At 37.1% G+C, this 14884-nt stretch overlaps 1 protein-coding gene across 1 annotated transcript in view; it reads left to right on the top strand.

The window, feature by feature from the left end:
• Window positions 1-709: 709 nt before the first annotated feature.
• Window positions 710-14884, top strand: part of VPS45 (vacuolar protein sorting 45 homolog) — a 41664-nt gene continuing 27489 nt past the window's right edge. The window contains exons 1-10 of the mRNA XM_081121161.1: window positions 710-884; window positions 1499-1633; window positions 3388-3448; window positions 7008-7087; window positions 8123-8191; window positions 8293-8430; window positions 9066-9176; window positions 11408-11542; window positions 11936-12049; window positions 12462-12629. Of these exons, the coding sequence (XP_080977287.1) occupies window positions 792-884; window positions 1499-1633; window positions 3388-3448; window positions 7008-7087; window positions 8123-8191; window positions 8293-8430; window positions 9066-9176; window positions 11408-11542; window positions 11936-12049; window positions 12462-12629 (1104 nt within the window). The 5' untranslated portion in view covers window positions 710-791. The remainder of the gene's footprint in view (window positions 885-1498; window positions 1634-3387; window positions 3449-7007; window positions 7088-8122; window positions 8192-8292; window positions 8431-9065; window positions 9177-11407; window positions 11543-11935; window positions 12050-12461; window positions 12630-14884) is intronic.

Below are 14884 nucleotides of genomic sequence, written 5' to 3'. Positions count from 1 at the left end.
CGTCGCGGGGCCCCTCACCCCGCGGAGTCAAGTCTCCCAGCGCTGGGCCCGCGGCTTGCGAGGCCCGGCGGCCCACCCCAGGTCCAGGCCCTCCTGGGAGGTCCAAGGCCTCCCGCAAAACACCCCTCGACGGGGTTCCCTTTGTTCATTCATTCAACAAACACCTGCTCAATTTCAGATGCGCTCAGTCCTCCAAACACCGTCCGGGCCTCACTCTGCTGGGACACCGTCCTCGCCTTGTTCGCGACCCAGCGACGCGAGTCTCGGCCATTTCATAACAAGTACCGCTTTTGTGGGATTTACCAGGCGCCGTCCCTCCGAGTCCCGAGCGGCCGGGAGCTTAAGGCCACCTCTCCCCCCTTACCCAAGAAAGCGTTAGTTAATGGCACAGAGTCACCACCGCCACACTCGGTTCTTGCCTCGGAGCCAGCCCTGTGCCAAGTTCCCTCACACCGCGAGGCGCCGCCTCGGCCCCAGCCAGCAGCACGGGCTTCAGGCCCGAGGGCCGGGAGGGGCCTGGGAGTCCGGCTCTCACACCTTCAGGCTGGAGGTGGTCCACAGTCCGGTCGGGGCGGCCCGGGCGGCCCGGGTCGGTTCTCCACCCCGCGGGGAGGCCCGGCCTTCGGCCAGCGCCGCGGAACTACAGCTCCCAGCAGCGCGGCCGCCCGGACTTCCGGAAGCCGAGGCTGCGCGGGGAGGAAGCGCCGAGACCCGGCCCAGAGGCCGGGGCTTCATTTAGCCAGGAAAAGGGGGCGGGAAGGGCTGTGGAGCTAACCTGTCACTTCGCCACCATGAACGTGGTTTTTGCTGTGAAGCAGTACATTTCCAAAATGATAGAGGACAGCGGACCGGGTATGAAAGTGCTTCTCATGGATAAAGAGACGGTGAGTTTGCTTCTGCTCGGTGTTCGGGAGGGAGCCCTCCCTCCCTTACAATAGGCGGTCACGTTCCACTGTAGGATTTAGTATTTAATTAAAGGTTTCTAAGTGAGGGTCAGTTCTGTATGGAACTGAAAGGTTGTATAAAGCTTGCCCAGTAGCTTTTCAGACTAAATGGCTTTAACCACTGCCAGAGATTTTTTTCTTGTACCCGGGACAATTTATTAGAATCAGAAATCCTTTTCTGAATGTTTCTGCCAAGAAGTATGTGAGACAGAGCACCTGGAAGACTGAGATGATTTCTACTCAACATTGTATTTTTAAAGTGAAGCTGTTGGGGCTTAAGCTGAGATGACAGGCTATTATTTGTTGATCACAGAATTTTTAAAAAAACTCTTTAAGATGATAGACAAATGGGGGGGAGGTATGGATTGTCCATGTTTAGAGAGAGCATTCTGGTACATTACCTACATGTTTAAGATGTTCAGTAAATGTTATTACATATGTTAGTATTTAAGATATCCAGCTAAGTATTAATGAAAAAAAATTTTTAAGTCAGGTATTGTTGCTTGTTATTATTCTGGACCTTCATAATATTAGTAATTCTTTTTTTTTTACAGACTGGGATAGTGAGTATGGTATACACACAATCGGAGATTCTTCAGAAGGAAGTGTACCTTTTTGAACGCATTGATTCTCTAAATCGGGAGATCATGAAACACCTTAAAGCAATTTGTTTTCTTCGACCTACGAAGGTACTACGTAAACCGAACTGCCATCCGCCCAGGCAAATACAGAACACTGTGATCTGAAAGCATTAAGAAGGCAAAATAAATTTGTATTGTCGTCATTTGTGGCATCATAATTATCCTTGTTTGTCAGAGTTATAATCTTGGCCCTCCTCCTTCTCATATTGCAGTTTACTCCTTACAGCCAGTTTTTTCTTCAAAATGTCTTTTAGGTTCTCAGCTACTTCCAAAGCCACTAACTATTCTAACAGAGACCTACATTACTTTATTCCTGGATTTACCTCCTCACACTGAACATCATTGCCACTTAATCTTATATCCTTATATCATTGTCTTGAGTTTTTATCATTTTATGCACATCTATGCTCAGAAACATGTAATGGCTCAATTTTATTTCCACAATTAAGTCTATACTTAGTAGCCTAGCCCTCAAAGAACTCCTTTAGCTGGTCTGGTATGCCCTTATGTATCCAAACTCCAGTGTCCTACCTCTGCTCGCCCACTACAGCCAACTAGATCTCTTTAGGATCCCTCTGTATTCTCATTCCTTTCCTCTATTTGTTCTCTTCCCCTAATTAGAGGTTCTTTAACCTTCCATCAGTTTTTGTCCAACATCTAAATCTTGCTTCAGCCCTCCTTTAAAAATCCTGAACTATTTAATTCTGTATATTCTCTTTATATTACTGTTCTTCAGTTCCAGTGCACTCTTTTACCATGCTTGTACATTATGTATTTTCTAAAATACAAATCTGATCATTTTACCCCTGCTTGGAATCCTTGAATTTCTCATTACTTCTATGATACATATAAAACTCTTTAATTGTGGCCTGCAAGGCCCTGTGTGGTCTATTTCCTATCATTTCTACAGCCTCATTTCAAACCATTCCCCCTTTTGCTCTTAGCCACATTAGTGTTTCAGTCCACTATATTCCATCATGCCACAGGACCTTTGCACAGGCTTTTTCTCTGTCTGGAACTTCTTCTCTGCAAGCAAATCTTCCATGGCCTTGCTGACCAGGTCAAAACCTATTTAACAAGCAATGTGCATTGCTTCCATTACTTTTAATTCTGTAAGGCAATTATTTTTCTAACATTCAAAAATGATATTTTATGTCATGTATAGTTTGGGGACCAAATTTAACCCTGTGTTATAGTATCAAAAATAGATAAGGCCTGCATTATAATCTTATATAACCAGAATTCTTATGTTTTGGCCATATAAAAATCAACTGTTTTACTTCTAAATTTTATATATTACTTTAAAATTATGTAATTATAAAAAAGTCTTGGCCTGCTGTTTGCAAATACGTTGCAGTTGTGCAGTCTTAGTTCCCAATAAGTTAAAAGCCAAAGTGAATATAATTAACTATATTTTATCTTGACTGTTGGTTTTAAAAGGCCTAGACATATTTTGATATTCTATATAATTATTTTGATCAGATGAATACAATTAATAGGCAGCTTGAGGCAGATTTGAAGAATTATCAATTTTATGTTGTATTTCAACATCTGTGTTCTTTATGTATTTTTAATCTTAATTTAGCCAACGTACCACAGCTAGTTAATATTCCATATGATTCTTGCTCATTATATTTAATTTCTTTTTCATCCCCAGTCCTCACCATCCCAACATACACATACTTAATCTAGACCTTAGCACACAGTAGACTCTCAGTAAATACTTAAATATATCAATGGATGACATTACTTTTTCACTTAAGCAATTCTCATATTTTATTTGCTTGTTTGTTCTTTTCTAGGAGAATGTGGATTATCTGATTCAGGAGCTCCGAAGACCCAAATACAGTATATATTTTATTTGTAAGTATGTTATTTCACCTATTTAATCATGTAACTATATCCTAGCTAGTATGTTCTGTTGGGCGCTTTGTACAATCAATAAGTTAATTGAATCCACGACTAAAAGAGTCTAGTTTTTTAAATGTCCTTTCAAAGTTTTAAATGTCTTGTAACCAACATTCTCTTTCAGAAAGCTAAATGTGATTTCCATTCATCATTAATCGCTTAGGTAAAACATTTTTTTATTTAACTTTGCCTTTCAAAATTCTTTGTAAGGCAAAAGTCGTAAGTAGCCAACTTTCGCAAAGTGTATTCTTGTTCCTGTTTTACACTTTAATGAACTGAGGCATAGAAACTGATTTATTTACTTGGAGGGAGACTGTACTTGAGTTTGTTGGACAGGCAGAGATTTACTTTGCATACCAGGTAAAAACATTTCACTTCTCTTTGCTACTTTATATAGTACTTGAAAGTACAATTCATCAGGTAGATATCTCTTACATGCCTCACTTGGGGGAGGAAGGGTAGTGGGATAGGGGAACAGAGGCCTGGAAACAAACTAGTTTTGTGGTTTCTATACAATTATATGGATGTGTGTTTTTAATATAATACATTCTGTTTTGGCAGTTACATCCATTCTCCTCTAGATGTCATTATTGATCTTTATAGGTTAGCATAGTTTATTTGGTGCCATTTCTAAAACCAAGGACAAAACTTAACACTCAATATGTAGGGCATTTGAGAACTTTTAAAGCTTACTTGAAGGCTTTGGAGTTTTAGGGTTTAAAACTGTAGTCTACAACATACATACTTTCTTCAGCATATACTACAATTAATGATGGTTCCAAAAGTTAACACTTGTGATAAGACTTTGAATTTTATAAAGAACTTTCTTATATATTATTTCATTTGCCCTTACAACAACCCCAAGAAGTAAAAATAGGCAGTTTTATTAGTTTCAATATTCCTAGTTTTGTTTTGGTTTGTTGGTTGGTTGGTTTGTTTTGGCTAATAGTCATGGGTGTGTTTTTTAATGAAGCATTTTATTTTGAGAGAATTGTAGATTCACATATATCCTTTGCCCAATTTCCCCCAGTGTGGCATCTTATGTAGCTATAGTACAGTATCACATCCAGAATATTGACATTGATGCAGTCAGGATACAAAACATTTCCATCTCCATAAAGATCCCTTGTGTTGTCCTTTTTTTCGCCACATCCATTTCCTTTCCACCCCATACCCCTCATTAAACCCTGGCAACCACAATCTGTTTTCCATTTCTATAATTTTGTCATTTCAAGAAGGTTATATAAATGGAATCATATAGTATATAACCTTTTGGGATTTTTTTTTAACTCAGCATAATTCTTTAGAGATTAATCCAAGTTGTTCCATCTATGAATAGTTCATTCCTTTTTATTACTGAGTAGTATTCTGTGGTATAGATGTACCACACTTTGTTTAACTCTTCACGTCTTGAAGGACATCTGAGTTGTTTCCAGTTCAGGCTGCTACAAATAAAGCTGTTAAAAACATTTGTGTTCAGGCGTTTGTGTGAACATAAGTCTTCATTTCTCCATAATAAATAATGAACCAAGAGAGCAATTGCTGGGTTATGTGGTAGTTGCATGTTTAGTGTTTTAAGAAACTGTCAAATGTTTTCTCAAGTAACTATACCATTTTACATTTCCACTGGCAATGTACAGGTGATCCAGTTTCTTTGTATTCTCACAGGCATTTGGTGTTGTCCCTATTTTTTATTTTAGCCATTCTGATAAATGTGTAGTCATTCCAGTATTTTTTAGTCTTATCACAAGTTAGGTACTTCGGAAGATACTTTTGCACTCAGTGATGATAGATTAGATAGATAGATGGATGGATGGATGGATGGATAGATAGATAGATAGATAGATGATTGATAGACAGAGAGATTGACTCCCTGTGCTGCCAAATTTAAATGTAAGTGAACATCTAACAGAATCACTCTTTTGCTGTGTCTTGTAGCTAAAAGTTGAATAGGTCATGAGGTAAAAAGGCTCCTTTTTCCTCTAAAGAGAGTTATTTGATGCAGCAATTAAGATTAATAATGAATAATAAATCTAATATTTACTCTTCTGGTTCTAAAGATTGTTTGATTTGAGCTATAAATCTATGAAGAAAAGAAAAATAATATATATACATATATTAAAGTGGTTAGCACTAAAACCTATGAAAAATAGACTTGAAATTTCTTGGGTGAAGCAATCAATTTCACAATTTTATTTAGTTACTTAGATTGAAATAAACTAAAATGTGTTTCTATATAGTAATTTTATTCATTATGAACTTTCAGTACAATTTGTTTTAGCACTAAACTTGCCTTCTGCTCATATTATTTTTTTATAATTTTATTTTTGTATATTTTTATGTCTACTGAATATCTTGTATAACAGGCTCCTTTCAAAGTGTATATAAAAGTAGACAAAATAGTATAATAAATTCCAATGTACCCATTACCTAATTTCAATAATTACTGTGCTATGGCCAATCTTGTTTTAGTCATACTGCCACCTACTTCCCCACCAATATTATTTTGAAGGAAATCCAGGACATCTTATGATTTTATCCATAGTATTTCAGTATGCGTCTCTAAAAGACAAGGACTTGTTTTTAAAAATACTATTATTACACCCAAATAATAAAAAATAATTTCTGTGTTTTAAATACTCATTCAGTGAGTATTTACTCTCATTTTCTCTCTTTTTTTTTTTTTTTTCTTTTCCCCCCCACGGTTTGTTTTGATCAAGATCATAATAAGGTCCATACATTGCTATTGGTTGATATGTTGTTTAAGTTTCTTTGCTCTTCTCTTGGTATCTCTCCTGTGCAACTTATTTATTAAAGAAACCAGATTGTTCTCTTAAAGTTTCCTATAACCTGGATCTTGCTGATTGCATCCCCGTGGGGTAGTTTAACATGTTCTTTGCAGTTTAAAGTGTTCTTCTACCCTCCAGTTTCTATAAGTTGGTACCTGGATATAGAGGATTAATTAGATTCAGATTTGATTTCTTTTTGGCAAGAATACTTCATAGGTAGTATTGTGTGCTTCCATTGATCGTCTCTTACTGTAATATCAGCAGCGGTTGATGCTCAATGCCTAGGTCCATTCATTGATTCATTAGGGGTTGAAAAAAATGTTTTAATTCTATCATTATCATCCCTTCTTTATTTTTTAGCTGGGATATTTCTATAAAGAGAAGTTTCCCCTCATCTACTATTTGGTTATCTGATGGTACAGTTTGTATATAAAAGGATAAAAGTTTGCTTCTTTCCCTGTATTTGCTATTTTCAGTATAAGACTTGGTTCCCTAGCATCCTCCAATGCCTACAATGGTCGTCCTTAAAAAAATCTATCATTATGAATTTATGGATTTAAACATCTTTGTGTTGCTCATTCCATTTTGAAGGATTTCAACTTTGACATATACTACAATATATATTAAACTTCCCGTGGTCATTAGGCTTTAACTGTCAGGCCCATTTATGTCTAATTGCAGCAAGTTGATCTCCTTTTAGTCAACAACTCACATGTCTGTTTCAGATTTCAGTAATGTGATCAGCAAGAGTGATGTGAAGTCATTAGCTGAAGCTGATGAACAGGAAGTTGTGGCTGAGGTTCAGGTAAACATATTGGTCCTCTAACTCATCTCTTATATTGGCCCTTTTTAAAGATTTGAGTCTAAAAATAGGGAAAATGCTGTATCAAAGAATGGCAGCTACTCATCAGACACATACATGTGCATTGCCCAAACTCTACTTACATTTAGAAAGTTTGGAAGAGATATCAAATTGGATAGGAACAGAATTAAAGGAGTCCGTGGAAATAAGGAGATTGGACTGGTACTGGATCCTACTACTGGTAGCATGAGTTTCTCAGGGTTGGAGACAGAGTCAGCTATGTCCTATGATAGTTTTATGAGCCACCCTATAAGAATGTTCATCTATTAGAACCATGTCTAATTGAGAGATAATAGGAAGGAAAGGATGTGAGTGAGGTTTGTTAAAGTTCTGTTTGTGGTTATCTTGCTTTGGGAATAACCAGCAGACATTTGTCTTTAGGTTAAAACTTGGAAACTCCTAAATATTTATTCTGCATGCTGTATAATACATCACATTAGAACATACCATGTTACCCTCTCCTTAGTTTAGTGTTCTCCAATACATTTATCACCAACGTTTGAATACGTTTATCACCTAATTAAAGAATATTGTCTTCAGGATGACAAATAAACAAGGTTTGGATATTCAAAAGGATGTTCTAGATGAAAAATGAATTAAAAATTCTCCCTCATGCGAATTTGCTGGAAAGCAAAGTTCTTTTTCATTTCAGTGTAACGTACACCCTGTAGTAGCATTTTATTTTTACTAGTTGATTAGTGTGCATATAGATCTCTGGAAATATAATACGTATACTTCTACAACTTTTGTTGTTTTTTTAAAAGATTTATTATTATTGCTGCTGTTTTATAATTATTTTATTAATTCCTCCACATTGACTTTTGTTAATTGTTAATTCATCAATTTTTGTATCTTTTACACTTGCATTTCCTCAAATTTGATTATATTGCGTAGTATTGTATCATATATGAAAATGTTACTGCATGATACAGTTAGAGTTTATGGAGTAACTGACTGATCTTGGGGCTTTGTTTGCAGGAATTTTATGGTGATTACATTGCTGTGAATCCGCATTTGTTTTCCCTCAATATTCTGGGTTGCTGCCAGGTATGTATGGAAGGAAGGATTTTTTTAAGTTTATTTATCAAGTGGGAGTTAATTCAGCAAGTAAGAAAAAATTTAAATATTTTCTCTGAATATTTAAAAAGGGTCGAAATTGGGATCCAGCCCAGCTATCCAGAACAACCCAAGGACTGACAGCTCTCCTTTTATCCCTGAAGAAATGTCCCATGATTCGTTATCAGCTTTCATCAGAGGCAGCAAAGAGACTTGCAGAATGTGTTAAGGTATAGCATTCCCGAGCCCTAGTTCCAAAACATCAAGACCATTCATTTCCTTATCATATTTCAGAAACTAAAGGAATATTTTATCCAAGGAGATGATGTGTTAGATTTACTGGCAAAGAGGTATGTCTTTGTAACTCAAAACCACAAAAGAATTCCTGGCCTATGTACTCAGTGGTTGAGCATGGACCCAGGAACCCAAGAAATCGCCGTTGTATCCCATGGGATCCCTGTCAAGGCACATGCCCCAGTTGCAGGCTCAGTCCCCAGTAGGGGGCGATTGATGACTCTCTCTCATCCTTGCTGTTTCTGTCTCCCTCCCTTCCTCTCTGAAATCAACAACAACAACAAAAAGAAAGCAACAAATTAAAGTTAAAATTCTTAGGTGGAACCTAAGAAACATTTCCAGGCTATTTAACTTCTTTTAATCCAATCAAATCACTTATAAAATAGAATTTCAAATTGTAGCCCCTTAAGCAGACTACTACTAAACTTTGTCAAGTTTTTGAACCCTTTTATGGAAGACCTATGAAGGTGCAAACAACTTTTTTAAATGTGGTTTTTATTTATTAATTTCCTACTTCTATCACCTCTATTTGCAACTAATTGGTTAACCAAACCATCTCTCTCACCCACAGCAAGTGATAACTAAAGAATATGAACTGTTTGAATTCCGGCGGACTGAGGTTCCTCCGTTGCTACTTATTTTAGATCGCTGCGATGATGCCATCACCCCATTGCTAAACCAGGTGCAAAACCCTTTGTTACCATAAACATAAGGATAATTTCAAGTGTTATTCATCAAAATGCAGATGTGGAAATGAACAGCATGGCCCATTTATTTGCCTCCTTATTTTCTGCTAGTATTGTTTTTGCCTTGTATTTCCTGGTGTTTTGATATCACTATTCTTCTAGCCACAGTAATCGTTGACTCTTTCTTCTGCCTCATCCTTCCTGTCCCTTTCTACTGCCACCCCCACCCCTAATCAGGGTAAATTCTAGGTTCTGTAGATTCTACTTTTCCAGTGTCTGTCTGCTCTTTTTCATTCTGCTGCCATTCCTTTGGCGCAGACCCTAATCACTCGTGGGAATACTAAAATAGTCATCTACTTAATCCCCACTTTTCATTTATTTCTACTCTAATGTATTTCACAGACACAATGTTGTTAAATTAATTTTTCCAAAGCACAGTTCTGATCCTGTTTACTCTTGGCTTAAAAATCTTCATTGGTTCCCATTTTCTTACTGAGTTGAATATAGACTCCTGATCTTGACATTCAAGAGCCTTCACAATATGGGCCCAACCTTGTACAAAACCTACAGCTCACAGCTGTGCAGATATGCCATACATGGTTTCACCATCATTTTAATCATGTTGTGACCTGTCTAAATTCTGGAATGTTTGGAATACCTTCTCTTCCCAACTTCACCTATCAAAATTCTTCTGTATTAAAATCACTCAAAGCATCTTGAAACCTTTTAGTCAGACATCTTCTTTTTCCCCCTAAAATCACTGGGCAACTTTGTGTCTCTCATTTATGTCTCGCACTGCACTTGCCATTGCTGAACCTTTGTTTTCACACTCTCCTAGGTTACACATTCCTTCAAGGCAGACTGTGTCTTACCAGCATTTGTTCTTATGCAAGAACAGAGCCTTGCACATAGTAGATGCTTTCTTAATAGTGACTTTGAATTTGTAGGGAAAGGCACAGTCTATATTTCAGTTCCTTCCCAGCTTATAGTAATGTTAATGCTGGGGAAATCTGTGGCTGTGGAATGCAACTCCTCTATGATAGGCTTATATTCCTAAAATTCAAAGTAATATTTGCCCACTAAAGAAATTTCGATAATATAAAAAATTTAGAAAGAGAAATGATTGCCTGTAATTCTGTTTCCCAAAGAAAAGCAACCATTTATTCAACAAACTTCACTAAAGACCTATTATGTGCCAGGTACTGTATTAAGTCCTAGAGATAAAAGGTTAAAAGATGCAATCTCTGCTCTCAAAGAACTCACGGTCCAATGGGGAGAGAAGAAACCAGATAATTATAGAGCAAGTGCTGATGGCAGAAGCATGCACAGGATGTTGTCTATGGAAGCATTAAACATTTTGTTGTGCTTATTTTAAATGCCCTAATGAAACTTGCTGCTTCAAGGATTCATTTGACAAATATTTTAGGAAATAAAACATTTTTTATAACCTCAAGTTATTTCTTAATCTAGATTTTTTTAAAAGATGAAATATACATACATAAATATTTCTAGCATTAGAGTCTAGATTTAGAGAGTAATTGCTGGAAAATGCTTAAGTTTTGTTCAATGGGTCTATGATTAAAAGTAACCCATTCTCCATAAATGGTGAGAAGGCAAAATTTGGGGGTTCTCCTTTCCAGTTTTATCAAATAAGTTCACATTTGTAAGACTGGAAAACAACCCTTCTTCACAGTTCATATTAAGTAAAAATACAAAGCTTCTGAATATGTGTGTTTTCATCAACTTACAAGGCCTTTTCTGATAATATTAGTGTTCCCAAGATAAATATAGCATCACTCAGATCTGCAAGAACACACTTCTCATGCTGCAGAAAGCCACAGAAGCGTACAGGAAATGGTACAGCTTGTAACTGCAGTACCAATATAGCCCTATCTGTGAAGCCAAAAATATACTCAATTCACAGGCCAAAATTGGAACTAATGATGGATCTAATTTGTTTTCTTTTAATCAGGAATATTAATCTTGCTGCCCTTCTAAAGTGTGAAATCTAAAAGTATTTTGACTTTTGGATGTTTAACCAATTAAAATAACAATCTTAATGTTTGGTATAGCACAAAGTATTAATAAAATTTGAACTAAATAGAGAATCTCCATGTTAAGAAGACTAGTTACTAAGAATGTTATTAGTTTTTATTTGTGTTCCTGAACATGTACTATTTCCATGTTTTGTCAGTTACCAAATTTTTTGTCATAATTCTTTATTTAGTGGACATATCAGGCCATGGTCCATGAACTACTGGGCATAAACAACAATCGGATTGATCTTTCCAGAGTGCCAGGGATCAGTAAAGACTTAAGAGAGGTGGTCCTATCTGCTGAAAATGATGAATTCTATGCTAACGTAAGTGATTTATAATTTTTTTAATTGAATTTAGTTGATTTATGTAAGAAGGTCAAGAGATATCATGTGGATAAACTGCATCTTAAGGGAAGGCAGAAGACTTGGATTCTGACCTCCTTTAACAATATTTTTTTCATAGAAATCACATACTTGGTTTTCCACTTTTAAAATTAGAACCCAATTTACTTACTTCCCTCCCTCCCGTAGCCCTTTGTGAGAATAGTAATGGTATTCACCAGCGTCCTGACCGATGTCCAGATTTGGTAATTATAATGGAATTTTCTTGCCCTTCAATTCTAACTGTAATTCAGAACTCTTTTTCACTTCTTCTTTTAAATTGTCTGAAAGTCAGACTAGTTGATGGAACTGTGTTTCCAACTTCCTTTTTCACAGAATATGTACTTGAACTTTGCTGAGATTGGTAGCAATATAAAGAATCTCATGGAAGACTTTCAGAAGAAGAAACCAAAAGAGCAGCAAAAACTAGAATCGATAGCAGACATGAAGGTAAACTCAACATGTATGTGGATGACTAGCATGCAGGTTTTGGAGCGATTCGTGTAAGCAATATTTCTGGAACATTCTGGGTCTGATTTCTACCTTGATTCATTTTGCTTGGTTTGAGATATTTTCTGTAGCATTTCTCTTTAGGAAACAATATAGTGAAAACTTCATAATAAGCTATAAACTTCTCTCTATTCTTCAGTCACATCTGGACTATTAAAAGACTCACTCTACTGGCATATACCAGTTCTTCTCTTCCTAGGCATAACAATGCCATGTGATTAAAAGCTGTAGATGCCTTCTGGGCAGAAGAACAATCTCTGGTTTTTTTTCCTTCCCCCCCCCCCCCCTTTATACATGCCTATCCTTGGTTAAGAAATAATAGAACCCCCAATTGATGTTTTTCCCATGGCAGGCCTTTGTTGAGAATTACCCACAGTTCAAGAAGATGTCTGGGACTGTATCAAAGCACGTGACAGTGGTTGGAGAGCTGAGTCGGTTGGTTGGTGAGAGGAATCTGCTGGAGGTTTCAGAGGTTGAACAAGAACTGGCCTGTCAAAATGACCATTCTAGTGCTCTCCAGGTATCTATTCAGTCCAATTTGATGAGCACCTACTATGTGTAAGGCACTGTGCCAGGCAGAGCAAGAGATACAAAGGCAAGTAATCCTTTTTCACCAACATGGAATTTACAGTCTAACAAGGAGTTGAGACAAGTACACAGTTTACTGTTAAGATAGATAGATAATAAGAGCCACAGAAGAAGAATGTGCAGTCCCAAAGGGTTCGGGCAATTAATTGAGTACTTAGGAGGGCAGCCTGATCTACTAGAAAGAATGCTAGACTAAAACCAGAAGGTGTGGAATTTAGGGTTTTGTTTGCCACCTACTAGCTTAATGACCTGGAGCTGTTGTCTTAATCTCTGAGCTAGTTTCCTCATTTGGAAAATAGGTATAATGATATTTGTCTCACAGTGTTGATGGGAAGATTTTAAAATATATAATATATATTAAAATACATTATCTCAGTTTTTCATACTGAACAACTGTTTTTCCTTCCACAAACACATGAATGCCCGCTACATGTGCATGGTGCTATGAGGATCTAGAGGTACAAAGATCAATATAATACCATCCTTTCTCTCAAAAAGTTCACATGGTAGTAAGGGGAGAAAGAAATTTAATCCAGGATTTATAATACCGTGTAATAAGTGCTAGTCTAGAGACGTTTCCAAAGGAATATGGAAGCACAGAAAAGGGACAACAGTTTTCCCTAAAGTTGAGGCTTCTTAGAGCTTCTCAGAGATGACGTTAGATATGGGTCTGGACAAATAAATAGGAGGAGTCCACCAACCAGAGAAAAGGGGGGAAATTTTCAGCAGAAAATGCAGGCATGGAGATATTAAAAAAAAAATTAAGGGGACAGAATAATTCAATGTCGATAACACAGGCTACAAGGTGAGAAGTGGTCTTAGACAAGCCAGAAAGACATTGGGGCCAGGTTATGGCTTTGAAAGGAGGTAGGGCTTTAATCTTGAAATGATGGGAACCACCAGAAAATTTTAGAAGAAAAGTGGCATAATCAGACCCTGGCCTCAAAAATTTACAGTCTAGTTGAACAGATAAAACTGAAGCACAAGAAACAATTCGTGTTTCAAGATAATGTTTAATTAAATCAAAACTGTGATACCGACTATAAGATTTGAGGTTATTAGGAACAGTTCCTGAGAAAAGGTGCCATTAAGGTAGACCAAAAAGAGCGAAGAGAATCCGGAGGATTTCATTCAGCGATAGCAGCAGAAGTAAAGACGCAGGAGTATCAGAAAGTAATAAACAGTCTGACCCGCTGAGAACGGGAGTGGAAGAGAATGAGGGGTAAACTGCACTGGAAGCAGGAACCAGCTCATGAAGGAGCTTGAAGAGGAATCTGTGCTCGCTGCGACAGGCAGAAAGACCCCGGGTAGGGTCTTCTGTAGAAAGCTCGTATGATGAAAGCAGTATTTTAGGAAAACTTCATCTAGTTAGGATACTTTGGAGGTGAAAAAACAGGAGCGAGGCTGGTAGACTCACAGCAATGGTAGTAAGAAAGGTACAATACAGGAAAGGCATTCCAAAGGGGGAAACAACTGAGTGACACATTGGATATAAGGGTATAAGAACTAATCAGAGATGACGCCAAGGTTCCTGAGAAATGACACAATACGATATCACTGACAATAAGTTAACTTGGGAATAAGAGTTCTTTGGGAGATAGCCATTTCTGAGCCACTTAGTATAAGAAGCACACTTCCTTATTGATAAGGACCCAATATTCTAAAACTTGGTCTCTTTCTTTTCCTGCTGCGATTTTACATTATAAAATAAAGCCACTGTGGTAAAATGAAAACAACACAGCCACTGTGGTAAAATGAAAACAACACAGGAGTTGGAGCCAGACCATCCTGGCTTATAGCCTGTCTCTACATACCAGTTTCTTTGGGAAAATTATTTACTTTGCTCAAGCCTCAGGCATAATGATTTCAAACCTTGAGATTGTTATGAGGATCCAATGAAATATGTAAGATTATGCACATATGACAGGTACTTTGTAAAGTTTGGTTCTCTTTCTCTAAGCACAATTTTTTAAATATATGGTACAACCAGAAGAAAGAAATGCACCCATCTGTGGTTGCTCTAGTTATACCACGTATTACTAGGATATATAGTTGTTGGCTTTTAATTTTTTTAAATGTTTATCGAAATTTCCTTTGAAAACACCATCATTTTGAAAATCATGAAGATGCTATTTGCTTTATATTTATGAAAAGTACCTCTGTCATCACTTTTTAAAAATATATGTA

Source organism: Miniopterus schreibersii (assembly GCF_964146895.1).
Source record: "Miniopterus schreibersii genome assembly, chromosome: 19".
NCBI classification, from domain to species: domain Eukaryota; kingdom Metazoa; phylum Chordata; class Mammalia; order Chiroptera; family Miniopteridae; genus Miniopterus; species Miniopterus schreibersii.
This window is presented reverse-complemented; position numbering and strand designations above follow the sequence as displayed.